This window comes from Oncorhynchus keta, chromosome 10, assembly GCF_023373465.1.
Source record: "Oncorhynchus keta strain PuntledgeMale-10-30-2019 chromosome 10, Oket_V2, whole genome shotgun sequence".
Lineage (NCBI taxonomy): Eukaryota > Metazoa > Chordata > Actinopteri > Salmoniformes > Salmonidae > Oncorhynchus > Oncorhynchus keta.
The window spans coordinates 3,781,803-3,803,395 of NC_068430.1; the positions used below are offsets into that span (position 1 = coordinate 3,781,803).

The 21,593-nt window shown below is 43.0% G+C and overlaps 1 protein-coding gene across 1 annotated transcript in view; it reads left to right on the forward strand.

Moving 5' to 3' along the window:
• The window catches only part of LOC118389598 (metabotropic glutamate receptor 7-like), a 410,239-nt gene that overhangs the window by 264,025 nt on the left and 124,621 nt on the right, over positions 1–21,593 (forward strand). Inside the window, exon 5 of the mRNA XM_052528607.1 lies at positions 4,419–4,556. Coding sequence (XP_052384567.1) covers positions 4,419–4,556 — 138 coding nt within the window. The remainder of the gene's footprint in view (positions 1–4,418; positions 4,557–21,593) is intronic.

The window sequence follows — 21,593 nt, forward strand, 5'->3', positions numbered from 1 at the left end:
CACTTTAATAATGGAACACTGGTCAGTTTAATAATGGAACACTGGCCACTTTAATAATGGAACACTGGTCAGTTTAATAATGGAACACTGGTCACTTTAATAATGGAACACTGGTCACTTTAATAATGGAACACCAGTCAGTTTAATAATGGAACACTGATCAGTTTAATAATGGAACACTGATCAGTTTAATAATGGAACACTGGTCACTATAATAATGGAACACTGGTCAGTTTAATAATGGAACACTGGTCAGTGGTATGCAGCACACCACCATGCATACCACTGCTGGCTTGCTTCTGAAATGAAGCATGGTTTGTCCTGGTCAGTCCCTGGATGGGAGACCAGATGCTGCTGGAAGTGGTGTTGGAGGGCCAGTCGGAGGCACTCTTTCCTCTGGACTAAAAAAAAAAAATCCCAATGCCCCGAGCAGTGATTGGCCCTATGTAGGGTGCAGTCTTTTGGATGGGACGTTAAACGGGTGTCCTGACTCTCTGAGGTCATTAAAGATCCCATGGCACTTATTGTAAGAGTAGGGATGTTAACCCCAGTGTCCTGGCTAAATTCCCAATCTGGCCCTCAAACCATCATGGTCACCAAATAATCCCCAGTTTACAATTGGCTCATTAATCCCCTGTAACTATTCCCCAGGTCGGTGCTGCAAATGAGAGCGTGTTCTCAGTCAATTTACCTGGTAAAATAACAAATAAATAAATAATGGAACACTGGTCAGTTTAATAATGGAATCACTGGTCACTTTAATAATGGAACACTGGTCACTATATATGTAGTCAGAAGTTTACATACCCCTTAGCCAAATACATTTAAACTCAGTTTTTCACAATTCCTGACATTTAATCCTAGTAAAAAATCCCTGTTTTAGGTCAGTTAGGATCACCACTTTATTTTTAGAATGTGAAATGTCAGAATAATAGTGGAGAGAATGATTTATTTCAGCTTTTATTTCTTTCATCACATTCCCAGTGGGTCAGAAGTTTACATACACTCAATTAGTATTTGGTAACATTGCCTTTAAATTGTATATCTTGGGTCAAACATTTCGGGTAGCCTTCCACAAGCTTTCCACAATAAGTTGGGTGCATTTTGGCCCATTCCTCCTGACAGAGCTGGTGTAACTGAGTCAGGTTTGTAGGCCTCCTTGCTCGCACACGCTTTTTCAGTTCTGGCCACATATTTTCTATGGGATTGAGGTCAGGGCTCTCTGATGGCCACTCCAAAACCTTGACTTTGTTATCCTTAAGCCATTTTGCCACAACTTTGGAAGTATGCTTGGGGTCATTGTCCATTTGGAAGTCCCATTTTCAACAAAGCTTTAACTTTCTGACTGATGTCTTGGTGTTGCTTCAATGTATCCACATCATTTTCCATCCTCATGATGTCATCTATGTTGTGAAGTGCACCAGTCCCTCCTGCAGCAAAGCACCCCCACAACATGATGATGCCACCCCTGTGCTTCACGGTTGGGATGGAGTTCTTTGGCTTGCAAGCCTCCCCCTTCTTCCCCCAACATAATGATGGTCAATATGGCCAAACAGTTCTATTTTTGTTTCATCAGACCAGAGGACATTTCTCCAAAAGTACGATCTTTGTCCCCTTGTGCAGATGTAAACAATAGAGTGGCTTTTGTATGGCGGTTTCGGAGCAGTGGCTTCTTCCTTGCTGAGCGGCCTTTCAGGTTATGCTGATATAGGACTCGTTTTACTGTGGATATAGATACTTTTGTACCTGTTTCCTCCAGCATCGTCACAAGGTACTTTGCTGTTGTTCTGGGATTGATTTGCACTTTTTGCACCAAAGTAAGTTCATCTCTAGGATACAGAATGCGTCTCATTCCTGAGCGGTATGACGGCTGCGTGGTCCCGTGGTGTTTATACTTGAGTACTATTGTTTGTACAGATGAACGTGGCACCTTCATGCTTTTGGAAATTACTGCCACGGATGAACCAGACTTGTGGAGATCTACAATTTTTTTCTGAGGTCTTTGCTGATTTCTTTAGATTTCCCCATGATGTCAAGCAAAGAGGCACTGAGTTTGAAAGTAGGCCTTGAAATACATCCATAGGTACACCTCCAATTGACTCAAACAATGTCAATTAGCCAATCAGAAGCTTCTAAAGTCATGGCATCATTTTCTGGAATTTTCCAAGCTGTTTAAAGGCACAGTCAACTTAGTGTATGTAAACCTCTGACCCTACTGGAATTGTGACTCAGTGAATTATAAGTGAAATAATCTGACTGTAAATAATTGTTGGAAAAATTACTTGCGTCGAAGTAGATGTCCTAACCGACTTGTCAAAACTATAATTTGTTAACATTACATTTGTGGAGTGGTTGAAAAACTAGTTTTAATGACTCCAACGTAAGTGTATGTAAACTTCCGACTACAACTGTATATATATTCTTTTATCGAAACAGGTGGGACTCAAAACTGGTGGGCCTCAAAACTGGTGGGCCTCAACTGGTGGGCCTCAAAACTGGTGGGGCTCAACTGGTGGGGCTCAAAACTGGTGGGGCTCAAAACTGGTGGGCCTCAAAACTGGTGGGCCTCAAAACTGGTGGGCCTCAACTGGTGGGCCTCAAAACTGGTGGGCCTCAAAACTGGTGGGCCTCAAAACTGGTGGGCCTCAAAACTGGTGGGCCTCAAAACTGGTGGGCCTCAAAACTGGTGGGCCTCAAAACTGGTGGGCCTCAAAACTGGTGGGCCTCAACTGGTGGGCCTCAAAACTGGTGGGCCTCTGCCTTCCCTGAATGACGTGTCTCCGCAGTCTGAAATAGAAAAAGAACAAACTATCATTTGAAAAGATGCAAACATTTGTTCTCTGTTCCAGAAGTTACCATGTGGGATGCAGACTCAGGAAAACTGGAAGGAGGTTTCTCCTGAAATACTCATCAGCTTGAATTACTAACACTTACAATGTTAATCTCTAGGTAATTCAATATGTCCTAAAATACTGGTTTCACAACAGTGGTCTATTTCAGCAGGGGAAACAGGAGCATTAGGAACTGGACAAATATAAAGCTTGAAGGTAAAATGTCCTAAATTTTGCAAATATTTCAAACAGCGTGTCTAAATAGATACAATGTGATACAGGACTTTTTCTACACAAGCAGCAGATTTTGTTAACCTTTATTTAACTAGGCAATTAAGAAAAAAGTACTATTTTCAATGATGGCCTAGGAACAGTGGGTTAACTGCCTGTTCAGGGGCAGAACAACTTGGAACAGTGGGTTAACTGGTCTAGGAACAGTGGGTTAACTGGTCTAGGAACAGTGGGTTAACTGGTCTAGGAACAGTGGGTTAACTGGTCTAGGAACAGTGGGTTAACTGGTCTAGGAACGGTGGGTTAACTGGTCTAGGAACAGTGGGTTAACTGGTCTAGGAACAGTGGGTTAACTGGTCTAGGAACAGTGGGTTAACTGGTCTAGGAACAGTGGGTTAACTGGTCTAGGAACAGTGGGTTAACTGGTCTAGGAACAGTGGGTTAACTGGTCTAGGAACGGTGGGTTAACTGGTCTAGGAACAGTGGGTTAACTGGTCTAGGAACAGTGGGTTAACTGGTCTAGGAACAGTGGGTTAACTGCCTTTGTTCATGGACAGAACAACAGATGTGTACCCTTTCAGCTCCAGGATTCGATCCTGCAACCTTTCGGTTACTAGTTGTTAGTATAATTTAATTATGCCAATGTGCTTTCATCAATTGAAAGCCCTTCATCTATTTTATGAGAATTTGTAAGATTTCTTGTTGCATAAAATAGACGCAGACCAGTCTTTAAATAATAGGTAATATAATTTATTATCGGAGCACGCTACCACTCAAAACAAAAGCATCAGTTTAAATACAGATCATGACGTCATTTCACTGTCTTAAACGAACCCCCCTCTCGACAGGACAAAGTAAGGTGAAGAGTTCATTCTAACTTACTAACACACTCCCAGATAACTTTTGACCCCTCAACATTATCGATCACCACTGAAATGACAGGTTTAATTAACAGAGACCCTAGGAATGCACTCACTGCCTAATCTAAAAACCCCAGAGCTAAATTTCAGGTTGGGTCAACCATAGGCTAACGACCTTATGTGTTTACACAGTCCACAACCCATTTGTTCCTGCCCAGTAGAAATGGTGTTCATTAACATTCTATTCCTCCTTGTCCTGTCTCACAATTTCTTCTTATGAACTCATATTGTTAATCAGATATAATATAACAGAGTATAAGTTTACTTACAGTTCCATTTAAAATGATTTGTTCAGTCATATTAATCATAATTTCCTAACACTAGTCCAACAGCTCTAACCACTAGGCTACGCGGCCAAGTGTTAGATATTAAAGATGCTCTTGAGGCCTAAGACTTGTTTTAAGAGTTAATTCATCTGTCTTTTTTCTCTCTCCAGGATTTGATGCCTACTTCACATCGCGGACGCTGGAGAACAACAGGAGAAACGTCTGGTTCGCAGAATACTGGGAGGAGAACTTCAACTGTAAACTAATGAGCTCTTCCAAGAAGGAAGACACCAGCAGGAAATGCACAGGTAGTGGCACTCGACAAGGCTGTACTTTAAACCCCATAAATATTGGCACGTGATAGATTTTTGACGCCTTATTAGCAAGGGCATACTTTATTACAGTACACATTTGAACTATTTATGAGGCACGGTAGTAGGCCAATGATAGGTTCCATATCACACTGCAGCCCTGTTGTCAGAATACACCTTGGTACTATTTTATTCTGCACTCTGCAAGGATGTGTAGTAACCCCCTTTAGGGCTGTTGGGGTAACCCTATTACCGACCACAACGGCAGTCACAAGTCATGATGAACATTTAGTCACAGTAATTAGCCTTCTCCAGGCTCTGAGGATGTTGATGGTCATTAGTAGCTGGTACTCAGCACTCTATTGTCCCTCTAATCACTCGGACATCAATGCAAATGTAATCGAAAATCTAATCAAACAGTTCATGAGAGCCCATGAGCTAATGTTGCACAACATTTCTATAAGGCTATGCAATTTCTGTAGGAAATGCAATTGCGTGAGAAAACAGAATGATGGCCTCTGTTAAAAAGAGGAGTATCCAATAAGCTTACTAGGCCTACTTTATTTATTTAATGTTCCTAATATTAAATCAATCAATCAATCAAATTTATTTATGAAGAAACCCAGCATAAAACCCCTAACGGCAAGCAATGCAGATGTAGAAGCACGGTGGCTAAGAAGAACTCCCTAGATAGGCATGGACCTAGAAAGAAACGTAGAGAGGAACCAGGCTCTGAGGGGTGGCCAGTACTTTTCTGGCTGTGCCAGGTAGAGATTATAAGAGTACATGACCATTAAGGCCAGATTGTACTTCAAGGTCTTCAAACGTTCATAGCTGACCAGCAGGGTCATATAATAATCACAGTAGTTGTAGGGGGTGCAACAGGTCAACACCTCAAAGGGTAAATGTCAGTTGGCTTTTCATAGCCGAGCATTCAGAGATGTCGAGGCAGAAGGTGCGGTAGAGAGAGAATAGAATATAATAGAATAACACTTTATTGTCCATCCAGGATGGACGGAAATGGAAGGTCAGCCAGGAGTCATCAGGCCAGGTAGTCCTGCTGCTTGGACGTAGGGCTCAGGTCCTCCGGGAGGGGAGGAGGCGGAATAAATAATTAGAGTATACTTAAATTCACTCCAGATAAGACAAGGGAATTACACCAGATAAAACAGACTGATCCTATCCCCCCCGGTGCATAGACTATTGCAGCATAGATACTGGATGCTGAGATGGTCGGGGGACACTGTGGTCCCGTCCGATGATACCTCAGACAGGACCAACCAGGCAGGGTATAACTCCACCCACTTTGTCTAAGCAAACACCACCCTACACCACTAGAGGGATATCAAAAGACCACCAACTTACTATCCTGAGACAAGGCTGAGTATAGCTCACGAAGATCTCCTCCACTGCAGACTGAGGGGGGTCCAAACCGGACACATTGCTCCTCTTTACAACAGGTGTATAGCCTAGCTGTTTGGCATGAAAAAAATGAACCATGGAAAAAGCATCCTCCATTCTCTATTTAAAACATCTATAGGATTGGGGGTTCCCCCACGGGACGGTTGAGCTAACATAGGCTAATGTGATTAGCAGGAGGTTGTAAGTAACAAGAATATTTTGAACCGAAATGCAATGATTCATTGGATCAGTCTAAAACATTGCACATACACATGCTCTCACATGCTCTCATCTAGTGGCCAAAATCTAAATTTGCGCTGGAATAATTCATTATGGCCTTTTTCACGCTTATCGCCTACTGTCATGTGTGCATTTCTGTGCTTAGAATGTGAAGAAAAAACCTATCAACTTTTGAAGCTTAAACGTTCTGATCTGTTGCGTCGTGCCTCATTGCGAAAATTTGTTTTGGGGGGGATGCAAGTGGTTGTATTCATTTGGGATCTATCACATCCCACAACTATCCCAGACTATGTTTGGAATATGTATTTCTCGCACAGAGTAGAATAGGTAAACCTTTGTACTATTGGGGATAGTAAATTAACATAGTCTAGTGCTTTTGCTGTTCGTTAGGCCTACTCATCTTGTTGGCTGACGGAAAGTACATGTGGACAGTTCTTCCAATATCTTCAATATGCACCTTGGAATTGGATAAGGACGCCTGCAGTTGCGTCCCCAATGCGTCTGTCTTCACTTGTAGCCTGTGACAAAGACCTGATCGCGTGACAGAGAACCAGTGAGTGTGAGAAGCTTTGGCATGCAGCTGGGGGAAGGGAATTATAATAGTTATATTCATTCCTGGTCCTTCTGTAGCTCAGTTGGTAGAGCATGGTGCTTGTAACGCCAGGGTAGTGGGTTCGATCCCCGGGACCACCCATACGTAGAATGTATGCACACATGACTGTAAGTTGCTTTGGATAAAAGCGTCTGCTAAATGGCATATATTATATTATTATTATTATTATTATTATTATATTATCCCAAAGGCACAACGGCCACTGGCCGCAATAGGCATGGCTTTTCTTCAAGGTGCGTTACAGCCACACACAAAGGGGATGCTGCCAGGAAATTCAAGGCATTATCAAGTGCTTGTCAAATTGTGAATGAGAGACTGATTAAGTGTGTACAGCCTGCACAAAAAAACAAAGCAGAGCTTTCTTTTTCTTTTCACCTTTTATACAACTTTTTAACATTTTTGTTAAAGTCATTTTTGTTAGAGTCACATCATGCAAAACAGATGTTGTATCACAACTAAAGAAACGTAAATATCATAAATAACTATATATTAAGCATGTTTGTTTGTTATTCACAGCTCAACACAGAATAGCCACATGTGCCTCTTTCACAAAAATATCCTTTCTATTTTATTCAACTTTGTTCAATTGTATTCTTTATACTATAAAATAATATAAAACAATGACAAGGAATTCTAAGTAAATATTGTCTGCTAAATTAACTATTGTAGCCCACAGCAATATAGCTTAGCCAGATCAGGGCCTAACATAAGGGCAACTCAGAGTATGGTATTATGTTCTTCTAAAATAGACTACATTTTCTTCATATCATGCTTCTGTGGTCTAAAATAAACAATGGATTTATTGTGACAGTGTAGGCTGTATTACATGGATTTATTAGCCTTTTTAAAGATGTAGATGTTCCTAAGGTCTGCATCGGTGGCTTTTAGGCTATGCATGGATGCCTGGAGATGCTACATGTGTTTATTTTAAATGGTCAAATACCCTGAGACCGCTGCTTGACAATCACCGGCTGACAAAAAACAATTAGGACAAAACTTTATGACCTCCCTTAACCCAGCTAAGACTCTGCACTCGTGTTGTAGGTGTGTATGTTAAGAATGAGAACAATGGAAACCCTCTATGCTGTTCATTGAATATGGTGAGAATGTTTAACGCACAACATATCTATTTCTATAACCACAGCATACTGAACTGCATGTTGATTCACGTGTATGATTCACTGCCAACCAAACATGAAATCAAATCAAATTTTGATTGGTCGCATACACATATTTAGCAGATGCTATTGCGGGTCTAGTGAAATGCTTGTGTTCCTAGCTCCAACAGTGCAGTAATATCTAACAATACAGAACAATACACACAAATCTAAGTAGTAAAAGTATGGTATATGGTATACATATGGAATCATATGGGACTAGCATTTGTTTTTCAACAGGACAATGACCCAAAACACGCCTCCAGGCTGTGTAAGGGCTATTTGAGAGTGATGTAGTGCTGCATCAGATGACCTGGGCTCCACAATCCCCCACAACCCGACCCAGTTGAGATGGTTTGGGATGTGTTGGACCGCAGAGTGAAGGAAAAGCAGCCAACAAGTGCTCATCTTATGTGGGAACTCCTTCAAGACTGTTGGAAAAGTATTCCATGTGAAGCTGGTTGAGAGAACAGCAAGAGTGGGAAAAGCTGTCATCAAGGAAAAGGGTAGCTGCTTTGAAGAATCTCAAATAAAAAATATATTTTCATTTGTTTAACAGTTTTTTGGTTACTAAATTATTCCATATGGGTCATTTCATAGTTTTGATGTCTTCACTATTGTTGTACAGTGTAGAAAATAGTAAATGTTATCAAATACCCTTGAATGACTAGGTGTGTCCAAACTTTTGACTGGTACTGTACATATCCCAACCAGAAGCTTGGCACACCTGTGTTTGTGGAGTTTCTCCCATTATTCTCTGCAGATTTTCGCAAACTCTGTCAGGTTTCATGGGGAGCATCGCTGCACAGCGTCGCTGCACAGCTATTTTCAGGTCTCTCCAGAGATGTTAGATAGAGTTAAAGTCTGGGCTCTGGCTGGGCCACTCAAGGACATTCAGAGACTTGTCCCAAAGCCACTCCTGCATAGGGATGGTGCCAGGCTTTCATCCAGATGTGATGCATGAGTTCATTCTGGGTTTCATCAGTCCAGAGAATCTTGTTTCTCCTGGTCTGAGAGCAGCTTGTCATGTTCCATTTACTGAGGAGTGGCGTCTGTGATTGACATTCTGGAAGGTTTTCCCATGTCCACAGAAGAACTCTGGAGCTCTGTCAGTGTGACCATCCGGTACTTGGTCATCTTCCTGACCAAGGCCCTTCTCCCCCAATTGCTCAGTTTGGCTGGGCGGCAGGCTCGAGGACAAATCTTGGTGATTCCAAACTTCTTCCATTTAAGAATGATGGAGACCACTGTGTTCTTCGGGACTTTCAATACTGCAGATATGTTTTGGTCCCCTTCCCCAGATCTGTGCCTCAACACAATCCTGTCTCACATCTCTACAGACAATTCCTTCAACCTTATGGCTTGGTTTATGCTCTTGCATGCACTGTCAACTGTGGGACCTTAAATATACAGGTGTGTGCCTTTCCAAATCATGTCCAATCAAGTACATTTACCACAGGTGGACTCCAATTAAGTTGTAGAAACATCTCACACATGATCAATAGAAACAGGATGCACCTGAGTTCAATTTCCAGTCTCATAGTGAAGGGTCTAAATATTTATGTAAATACAGTATTTCTGCTTTTTGTGTTTAATACATTTGCACAAGTTTCTAAAAACTAGTTTTTACTTGTTCATTATGGGTTATTGTTTGTAGATTGATGAGGAAATTGTTTTATTTAATCCATTGTAGAATAAGGCTGGAAACGTAACAACATGTGGGGAAATAAGTCTGAATACTTTCTGAATACACTGCACATATTACCTCAATTAACTTGTACCAAACAGGGTGGCCTAGTGATTAGAGCGTTGGACTAGTAATCGAAAGGTTGTAAGTTCAAATCCCCGAGTTGACAAGGTACAAATCTGTCTTTCTGCCCCTGAACAGGCAGTTAACCCACTGTTCCCTGGCTGTCATTGAAGATAATAATTTGTTCTTAACTGACTTGCCTAGTTACATAAAGGTATAAAAGTAATCTTGCTGATGGCAAGATTGTGGTATTTCACCCAATAAATATGCAAAAGACATGGGAGTTTTACCAACATTTGTTTTCACATTCTTTGTGGCTCTGTGTAATTTTCAGGGAAATATGTGTCTCTAATATGGTCATACATTTGGCAGGAGGTTAGGAAGTGCAGCTCAGATGTTTCTACTATCTACCAGGCTAATTTACACATTTTGCACATCAAGGGACATGATTGGATGACATTAGGGGAAGCTTATGCTGCTGTTAAGGATAACATTGTAATGCAGTGCAGTAGAGGTCCTGGGTTCCTGATAGGGAAGGAGGGAGAGAGTGATGGAGGGGAGATAGGGGTAGGATGGCAGGAGGGGATGAGGTGTATTATTGGGAGGTTTGGGAGGGAGTGAGAATATGGGGAGATAGGGTTAGGATGGCAGGAGGGGATGAGGTGTATTATTGGGAGGCTTGGGAGTGAGTGAAAAGACAGGGAGAGAGTGGAGAGTCTGGTCTGGTGCTGATCGGGAGGGAGAGGAGATAGTGTCCTGGCGTGTGGGGGAGAAGAGACCTGGGGTCTGGTGTTACCGGTGAGGGAGAGGAGATTGGGATCATCCGTTTGATTTGAAAGGAAACTATACAGTCAGTCAGGGGACCACCAGGTGGGTAAGGCTAGCCCCTATATTACTAATATACCTGAGCTGTTATTTTCATGTCCTGCCCTACATTAAGTACCAACCCCCTACCTCTCTTTTGGGTCATTACACGCTTGGCTCGTTAGCTGCTAGTGCCGTGTCTCTCTTTAACGAGACATAATGAGATGATTAGGATGGGATTTATGGGACAATGCCGTCCTCTCCTTGTGGTGCCCCCCCAAGGTTCACTCAACCCAGGCCAAACTTTTACTGGCTGCTTCTGAAATGGTAGGTTTTTCCCTATAGGACTCTGGTCGTAGTGCACTATGTAGGGAATAGGACACTGGTCGTAGTGCACTATGTAGGGAATAGGACTCTGGTCGTAGTGCACTATGTAGGGAATAGGACACTGGTCGTAGTGCACTATGTAGGGAATAGGACACTGGTCGTAGTGCACTATGTAGGGAATAGGACTCTGGTCGTAGTGCACTATGTAGGGAATAGGACTCTGGTCGTAGTGCACTATGTAGGGAATAGGACTCTGGTCGTAGTGCACTATGTAGGGAATAGGACACTGGTCGTAGTGCACTATGTAGGGAATAGGACTCTGGTCGTAGTGCACTATGTAGGGAATAGGACTCTGGTCTAAACTAGTGCACTATATAGGGAATAGGACTCTGGTCGTAGTGCACTATATAGGGAATAGGACTCTGGTCTAAACTAGTGCACTATATAGGGAATAGGACTCTGGTCGTAGTGCACTATGTAGGGAATAGGACTCTGGTCGTAGTGCACTATGTAGGGAATAGGACTCTGGTCGTAGTGCACTATGTAGGAATAGGACTCTGGTCTAAACTAGTGCACTATATAGGGAATAGGACACTGGTCGTAGTGCACTATGTAGGGAATAGCACACTGGTCGTAGTGCACTATGTAGGGAATAGGACTGGTCGTAGTGCACTATGTAGGGAATAGGACTCTGGTCGTAGTGCACTATGTAGGGAATAGGACACTGGTCGTAGTGCACTATGTAGGGAATAGGACTCTGGTCGTAGTGCACTTGTGACAACACAGAGGCGGATGCAAGATGCAAGCAACGATGGTTTAATGAATATAGTTTACAACAGCAACAGGACAGACAGACTGTACTCAGACGGAATCCGACCAGGGCGCATCTTCCAATGATAGCGTGCTGAGAAATCCAGGGGAGTGTGTCCGGATGGGTCGGAAGGAGCACAGCAGAAACTCCACACAAGGGCGGCGAGAGAAGAGCACAGACACACGACACAACCTCAGGAAGTAACAACGATCTGACAACAAGAAACACTGGTTACAGAACATATAAAGGGAAGATAAGTGGTTCCAGCTGGAGACAATCAGGCCGAGATTGGGAACCACACCCACACAAACGAGAGGAGAGAGAGAGAGAGAGAGAGAGAGAGAGAGAGAGAGAGAGAGAGAGAGAGAGAGAGAGAGAGAGAGAGAGAGAGAGAGAGAGAGAGAGAGAGAGAGAGAGAGAGAGAGAGAGAGAGAGAGAGAGAGAGAGAGAGAGAGAGAGAGAGAGAGAGAGAGAGAGAGAGAGAGAGAGAGAGAGAGAGAGAGAGAGAGAGAGAGAGAGAGAGAGGAGAGGATCATGAACCGTGACAGCACTATGTAGGGAATAGGACTCTGGTCTAAACTAGTGCACTATATAGGGAATAGGATTCTGGTCGTAGTGCACTATGTAGTGAATAGGACTCTTGTCGTAGTGCACTATATAGGGAATAGGACACTGGTCGTAGTGCACTATGTAGGGAATAGGACTCTGGTCGTAGTGCACTATGTAGGGAATAGGACACTGGTCGTAGTGCACTATGTAGGGAATAGGACACTGGTCGTAGTGCACTATGTAGGGAATAGGACTCTGGTCGTAGTGCACTATGTAGGGAATAGGACTCTGGTCGTAGTGCACTATGTAGGGAATAGGACTCTGGTCGTAGTGCACTATGTAGGGAATAGGACACTGGTCGTAGTGCACTATGTAGGGAATAGGACACTGGTCGTAGTGCACTATGTAGGGAATAGGACACTGGTCGTAGTGCACTATGTAGGGAATAGGACTCTGGTCGTAGTGCACTATGTAGGGAATAGGACACTGGTCGTAGTGCACTATGTAGGGAATAGGACTCTGGTCTAAACTAGTGCACTATATAGGGAATAGGACTCTGGTCGTAGTGCACTATGTAGGGAATAGGACTCTGGTCGTAGTGCACTATATAGGGAATAGGACTCTGGTCGTAGTGCACTATGTAGGGAATAGGACTCTGGTCGTAGTGCACTATGTAGGGAATAGGACTCTGGTCGTAGTGCACTATGTAGGGAATAGGACACTGGTCGTAGTGCACTATGTAGGGAATAGGACTCTGGTCGTAGTGCACTATGTAGGGAATAGGACTCTGGTCGTAGTGCACTATATAGGGAATAGGACTCTGGTCGTAGTGCACTATGTAGGGAATAGGACTCTGGTCGTAGTGCACTATGTAGGGAATAGGACTCTGGTATTAACTAGTGCACTATATAGGGAATAGGACTCTGTCGTAGTGCACTATGTAGGGAATAGGACTCTGGTCTAAACTAGTGCACTATATAGGGAATAGGACACTGGTCGTAGTGCACTATGTAGGGAATAGGACACTGGTCGTAGTGCACTATGTAGGGAATAGGACTCTGGTCGTAGTGCACTATGTAGGGAATAGGACTCTGGTCGTAGTGCACTATGTAGGGAATAGGACTCTGGTCGTAGTGCACTATGTAGGGATTGGACTCTGGTCATAGTGCACTATGTAGGGAAGACTGCTAAACAGCTTCAATCTCAAGGCCATCAGAATGCTAAACAGCTTCTATCTCAAGGCCATCAGAATGCTAAACAGCTTCTATCTCAAGGCCATCAGACTGCTACACAGCTTCTATCTCAAGGCCATCAGACTGCTAAACAGCTTCTATCTCAAGGCCATCAGACTGCTAAACAGCTTCTATCTCAAGGCCATCAGACTGCTAAACAGCTTCTATCTCAAGGCCATCAGACTGCTAAACAGCTTCTATCTCAAGGCCATCAGACTGCTAAACAGCTTCTATCTCAAGGCCATCAGACTGCTAAACAGCTTCTATCTCAAGGCCATCAGACTGCTAAACAGCTTCTATCTCAAGGCCATCAGACTGTTAAACAGCTTCTATCTCAAGGCCATCAGACTGCTAAACAGCTTCTATCTCAAGGCCATCAGACTGCTAAACAGCTTCTATCTCAGGGCCATCAGACTGCTTAACAGCTTCCATCTCAAGGCCATCAGACTGCTAAACAGCCATCACTAGCACATTAGAGGCGTCTGCCTTTTAGACATAGATTTGGAATCTGGTAGCATTGGAATTTCTAGCTGCACTGTTCAGCATTGACACTCTACACGGTATTAACATCAGGTTTAAATACCGTGTTTAAGAGGCTATACAGCTGACATATTAACATCAACTCCACTATACAGAGTAGCTTCAGAAAATAATATTGATTTTATATAGCGATACAGTGAACGAGTTTATTAGGAAGTGCATTGGAGATGTTGTACCCACTGTGACGATTAAAACCTACCCCAACCAGAAAACGTGGATAGATGGAAGCATTCGCGCAAATTTGAAAGTGCAAACCACCTCATTTAACCAGGACAAGAAGACTGGAAATATGGAAGAACACAAACAGTGTAGTTCCCTCCGCAATACAACCAAGCAGGCTAAATGTCAGTAGAGGGACAAAGTTGAGTCCCAGTTCAATGGCTCAGACACAAGACATATGTGGCAGGGTCTATGATAGAGGAATTCTAAATTCCTGTATGTTTTATTGCCAAAATCAATTCACACTCATTTCTATTTCATTAATGAGTTGTAAGTTCATTAATTATGCATGAAGTAGATTGAGACCAGTCTTAAAAGCCAAAGGTAAACAGTGTTTATTACAAGAGAGTACTACATGCTTACACACATTTCCACAGGTTATAAACTGAAAATGACGTCAGCGTTTTCCAAACGTTCCATTTCACAAGCAGAGGGGCCCCTAGCTCTTGAGCCTTCGCGTTATCAGCACGAAGTCAAGGCCAGTCAGTATAAATCAACATTCTCGACAATCTGGAGATGGCCCGTTCCCACCACCTGGAGATTTGTACAACTGAATGAACTAAGGAACAGGCCTTCATTGTTACTAAACTCCTGACTACATTATATACAATTGGGAAAGGGAGCAAGAGAGAAAATTCACATGTACAGTACATTATAGCATTTGGACTAGTCAGTTCTGATTGGAGTGTATACATAATTAGTCATTTCAACCATAATTTCCTCTATCAGTCTACAGACAATCACGGATTATAAAAGGAAAACCAGCCATGTTACGGACACCAACGTCTAGCTTCCGGACAAACTAAATACCTTCCTTGTCAGCTTTGAGGATAATACAGTGCCACCGACGTTGCCCAATGTCAGGGACTGTGGGCTCTCCTTCTCCGTGGCCGACGCGAGTAAGACATTTAAGAGTGTTAACCCTCGCAAGGCTGCCGGCCCAGATGGTATCCCTAGCCTCGTCCTCAGAGCTTGTGCAGACCAGCTGGCTGGTGTGTTTAGAGATATATTCGGTCTCACCCTATCCCAGTCTGATGTCCCCACATGCTTCAAGATGGCTTGCATTGTCACTGTACCTAAGAAAGCAAAGGCAAAAATAAATGACTATCGCCCGTAGCACTCACATCTGTCATCATGAAGTGCTTTGAGAGGTAAATCAAGGATCATATCACCTCCACCTTACCTGACACCCTAGACCCAATTCAATTTGCATACCGCCCCAATAGACCCACAGATGATGCAATCGCCACCACACCACGCACACTGCCCTGTCCCATCTGGACAAGAGGCATACCTATGTAAAAAGGCTGTTTTTTGACGACACCTGAGCATTCAGACCATGTACCCTCTGTGCTCATCATCAAGCTGGAGGGGCTGGGTCTGAACCCCGTCCTGGACCTCCTGACCCCAGGTGGTGGAAAAACAACACCTCCTCACTGATATTCAACACTGACCTCAAGGGTGCATGCTCAGCCCCTCCCCCTGTTCACACGACTGCGTGGCCAAGCACGCAACTCAATCGTCAAGTTTGAAGACGACAAAACAGTGGTAGGCAACAAAACGAGAGGAGATGATAGTGGACTTCAGGAAACAGCAGAGGGAGCAGCCCCCTATCCACATCAATGGGACCGCAGTGGACAAGGTGGAAAGCTTCAAGGTCCTTGGCGTACACATCACTGGCAATCTGAAATGTCCACCCACACAGACAGTGTGGTGAAGAATGCGCAACAGCGTCTCCTCAACCTCAGGAGGCTAAATACATTTGGCTTAACACCTAAAACCCTCACAAACCTATACAGATGCACAATCGAGAGCATCCTGTCGGGCTGTATCACCGCCTGGTATGGCAACTGCACCACCCACAACCGCAGAGGGTGGTGTGGTCAGCCCTTCGCTTTTGCTCTGGCAAACTTCACCGCCCTCCTGGACACCTACAGCATCCGATGCCATAGGAAGGCCAAAAATATCATCAATGACATCAACCACCAGTGCCTGTTCACCCCGCTATCATCCAGAAGGTGAGGTCAATACAGGTGTATCAAAGCTGGGGCCGAGAGACTTAAAAACAGCTTCTATCTCAAGGCCATCAGACTGTTAAACAGCTTCCATCTCAAGGCCATCAGACTGCTTAACAGCTTCCATCTCAAGGTCATCAGACTGCTAAACAGCTTCCATCTCAATGTCATCAGACTGCTAAACAGCTTCTATCTCAATGCCATCAGACTGCTAAACAGCTTCTATCTCAATGTCATCAGACTGCTAAACAGCTTCTATCTCAGGGCCATCAGACTGTTAAACAGCTTCTATCTCAAGGCCATCAGACTGCTAAACAGCTTCCATCTCAATGTCATCAGACTGCTAAACAGCTTCCATCTCAATGTCATCTTGCTATTAGCTTCTATCTCAATGTCATAAGACTGCTAAACAACCATCACTAGCACATTAGAGTGTCTGCCTATTCACATAGATTTGAATCACTGGCCACATTTAGAAATGGATAACTAGCCAATTTAATAATGTCTCCGTCTCCCATCTTGTATTACACATCTCATTGTATAAACCGCAATAACTATATGCTAATTCACTTCAATTGATTGTAAATGTTGATCTCCCATCCAATATACCATGTTTGAGACCCGCTAAACATATGCTGACATGTTAACATCAATTCCACTATACCATGTTTGAGAGGCTAAACAGCTGACATGTTAACATCAATTCCACTCTACCATGTTTGAGGGGCTAAACAGCTGACATCTTAACATCAATTCCACTCTACCATGTTTGAGGGGCTAAACAGCTGACATGTTAACATCAATTCCACTCTACTATGTTTGAGGGGCTATACAACTGATTTATTGTAGCACCTCCCCCACAATGTATGATCTGAAAATGAAAGGTTACCATATTGCTTGGTGATTGGGTTCCAGGAGAAGATGGAGAGGTGGAGAACTGCGGCTTTTGACCCCATTTGACCTCATCCAAGTCTCCCACATCCTTCATCATCATCATCATCATCATCATATACACTGTTGATGTGGACATTGTGTGTCCTCACAGGATCCATGTGAACATTCAACAGCACCGGATATATTCTACTCTGATGTAGACTACGCTACCGTGTGTGTGTGTGTGTGTGTGTGTGTGTGTGTGTGTGTGAGAGAGGGGGGGGGCTGCAGGCATAGAGAGAGAGTGTGAAAAAAGTGTGTGTGGAGAAAGAGAGTGAGGGTGAGTGAGGTGAGGGAGAGAGGGGGTGCAGGGAGAGAGAGGATGAGGGAGAAGAAGAGGGAGAGAGGGGAGGAGAGAGAGCAGGGAGAGAGGTGAGGGAGAGAGAGCAGGGAGAGAGAGGTGAGGGAGAGACAGAGAGGTGAGGGAGAGACGGTGAGGGAGAGACGGTGAGGGAGAGACAGAGAGAGAGAGAGAGAGAGAGAGAGAGAGAGAGAGAGAGAGAGAGAGAGAGAGAGAGAGAGAGAGAGAGAGAGAGAGAGAGAGAGAGAGAGAGAGAGAGAGAGAGAGAGAGAGAGAGAGAGAGAGAAAATACATTCCTGAGGGAGCAGAGGAAGCGTGACAGAGAATTCAATGCCTAATGTGAAATTAGTTTGTTTGATAGGTTATATAATTATCATGTATCTATGTGTTTGGTAGGGGGGTACACACCTGAAAAAGGTTCTAAACAGTTATTTGACTTATAACCATAACGGAATCCGTATATAGAGAACAAAAAATATAAATGCAACATGCAACTATTTCTAAGATTCGACTGATTTTACAGTTCATTTAACAACATCAGCCAATTGAAATGAATTCATTAGGCCTCGTTCCTTTGACTGGGATTACAGTCCTTTTCATCCTTTTTTCTTTTTAAAGGGGTCGTGGATCAGGAAACCAGTCAGTATCTGGTGTGATCACCAAACAAACAAAGCCTTAATGCTTAATACAATTCCAGCCCATAATTTCTTCAGCCTCTTTTCTGACTCTGTTGTTGCTATCTTACATTTTTCTCTGGAATTGCACATTTCTGCAATGCCATATTTTGGAGTAAAAGCTCGTGAACTGAACGTTCACCCTCTCCAGAAGCGAGGTTTCCATCCAATTGGCGACAGATTTTCACGTGAATATTGTAAAATCTGCATTAAAGGAGGGAATAGAATAAATAATAAATAAAATAAATAAATATAAATAAATCAACATGTACATTTTTTTTCCCATCGGAAATGTGTCTCTGTCAAATATACCAGTTGTGGACAAAAGGCAGATAATGTGTGTGTGTGTGTGTGTGTGTGTGTGTGTGTGTGTGTGTGTGATGACGCACATAAAAATAAAAATAAAACATTTTCGCAGTTCAATTCACATGTGCTGACGTAAATGGGTTTCCTTTGCGTATTCAACTCTATCGATGGTTTTCTCACAACAAATAAAAATGGTGTTATATAGTGAGTGTTTCCACTCTGGTATTGGCAGGTGCAGTCTCGCTAACAGCTTGCAGATACTGTGCGGGTATAGCCTACAGTACATGTTGAAATTATTATGCACAATTATTTTTATTTGTCGATGATCAAGTCACCAAAATAAAGCCGTGGATATTTATTGAAAGGAGCGTCAGGCTCATGACCTTTAGACCCTGTGAAGTTCATCATAATTTATTCCACTCGGGCTCCCGAGTGGCGCAGCAGTCTAAATGCTTTGAGCCGTACTGCAGACACCCTGGTTCGATTCCAGGCTGTATCACAACCAACCGTGAGTCCCATAGGGCGTCGCATATTGTAAATAAGAATTTGTTCTTCACTGACATGCCTAGTTAAATAAACAGTAAAAAAAAAAATGTGTGTCGCCTAGTGGTTAGAGCGTTGGACTAGTAACCGGAAAGTTGCAAGTTCAAACCCCCGAGCTGACAAGGTACAAACCTGTTGTTCTGCCCCTGAACAGGCAGTTAACCCACTGTTCCTAGACCGTCATTGTAAATAAGAATTTCTTCTTAACTGACTTGCCTGGTAAAATAAAGGTAAAATAAACAAATAAATAAACAGCATGGTTTCCTGAGGAGGGTGGGAGGACTGCACAACGTGTCATCGCATGACTCCAAGATTACTTCCATACCATGGTTATTATATCAATATTTCAGCACAGACATTTCTCCCATAGTACATCTTACCCCAAAACATCTACTGTATGCCTGTCTGTCTGTGTGTCTGTCTGTGTGCCTGTCTGTGTCTGCGACCCCAAAAAAAGATCCCATCTCATCTGGCGTGTTCTGCTTTCTCAACATTTTGTTTACTGATAAATGTTTGGTTTTCCAACGTGAAATATTTAACACTAAAAGGTCGGATGGAAACCCTAGTTACAGCGGCTTCCTCGTTTTCTTATTCTCAGTGGTGAAATATTTAACACTAAAAGGTCGGATGGAAACCCTAGTTACAGCGGCTTCCTCGTTTTCTTATTCTCAGTGGTGAAATATTTAACACTAAAAGGTCGGATGGAAAAACCCTAGTTAAAGCGGCTTCCTGGTTTTCTTATTCTCAGTGGTGAAATATTTAACACTAAAAGGTCGGATGGAAACCCTAGTTACAGCGGCTTCCTCGTTTTCTTATTCTCAGTGGTGAAATATTTAACACTAAAAGGTCGGATGGAAACCCTAGTTACAGCGGCTTCCTCGTTTTCTTATTCTCAGTGGTGAAATATTTAACACTAAAAGGTCGGATGGAAACCCTAGTTACAGCGGCTTCCTCGTTTTCTTATTCTCAGTGGTGAAATATTTAACACTAAAAGGTCGGATGGAAACCCTAGTTACAGCGGCTTCCTCGTTTTCTTATTCTCAGTGGTGAAATATTTAACACTAAAAGGTCGGATGGAAACCCTAGTTACAGCGGCTTCCTCGTTTTCTTATTCTCAGTGGTGAAATATTTAACACTAAAAGGTCGGATGGAAACCCTAGTTACAGCGGCTTCCTCGTTTTCTTATTCTCAGTGGTGAAATATTTAACACTAAAAGGTCGGATGGAAACCCTAGTTACAGCGGCTTCCTCGTTTTCTTATTCTCAGTGGTGAAATATTTAACACTAAAAGGTCGGATGGAAACCCTAGTTACAGCGGCTTCCTCGTTTTCTTATTCTCAGTGGTGAAATATTTAACACTAAAAGGTCGGATGGAAACCCTAGTTACAGCGGCTTCCTCGTTTTCTTATTCTCAGTGGTGAAATATTTAACACTAAAAGGTCGGATGGAAACCCTAGTTACAGCGGCTTCCTCGTTTTCTTATTCTCAGTGGTGAAATATTTAACACTAAAAGGTCGGATGGAAACCCTAGTTACAGCGGCTTCCTCGTTTTCTTATTCTCAGTGGTGAAATATTTAACACTAAAAGGTCGGATGGAAACCCTAGTTACAGCGGCTTCCTCGTTTTCTTATTCTCAGTGGTGAAATATTTAACACTAAAAGGTCGGATGGAAACCCTAGTTACAGCGGCTTCCTCGTTTTCTTATTCTCAGTGGTGAAATATTTAACACTAAAAGGTCGGATGGAAACCCTAGTTACAGCGGCTTCCTCGTTTTCTTATTCTCAGTGGTGAAATATTTAACACTAAAAGGTCGGATGGAAACCCTAGTTACAGCGGCTTCCTCGTTTTCTTATTCTCAGTGGTGAAATATTTAACACTAAAAGGTCGGATGGAAACCCTAGTTACAGCGGCTTCCTCGTTTTCTTATTCTCAGTGGTGAAATATTTAACACTAAAAGGTCGGATGGAAACCCTAGTTACAGCGGCTTCCTCGTTTTCTTATTCTCAGTGGTGAAATATTTAACACTAAAAGGTCGGATGGAAACCCTAGTTACAGCGGCTTCCTCGTTTTCTTATTCTCAGTGGTGAAATATTTAACACTAAAAGGTCGGATGGAAACCCTAGTTACAGCGGCTTCCTCGTTTTCTTATTCTCAGTGGTGAAATATTTAACACTAAAAGGTCGGATGGAAACCCTAGTTACAGCGGCTTCCTCGTTTTCTTATTCTCAGTGGTGAAATATTTAACACTAAAAGGTCGGATGGAAACCCTAGTTACAGCGGCTTCCTCGTTTTCTTATTCTCAGTGGTGAAATATTTAACACTAAAAGGTCGGATGGAAACCCTAGTTACAGCGGCTTCCTCGTTTTCTTATTCTCAGTGGTGAAATATTTAACACAAAGGTCGGATGGAAACCCTAGTTACAGCGGCTTCCTCGTTTTCTTATTCTCAGTGGTGAAATATTTAACACTAAAAGGTCGGATGGAAACCCTAGTTACAGCGGCTTCCTCGTTTTCTTATTCTCAGTGGTGAAATATTTAACACTAAAAGGTCGGATGGAAACCCTAGTTACAGCGGCTTCCTCGTTTTCTTATTCTCAGTGGTGAAATATTTAACACTAAAA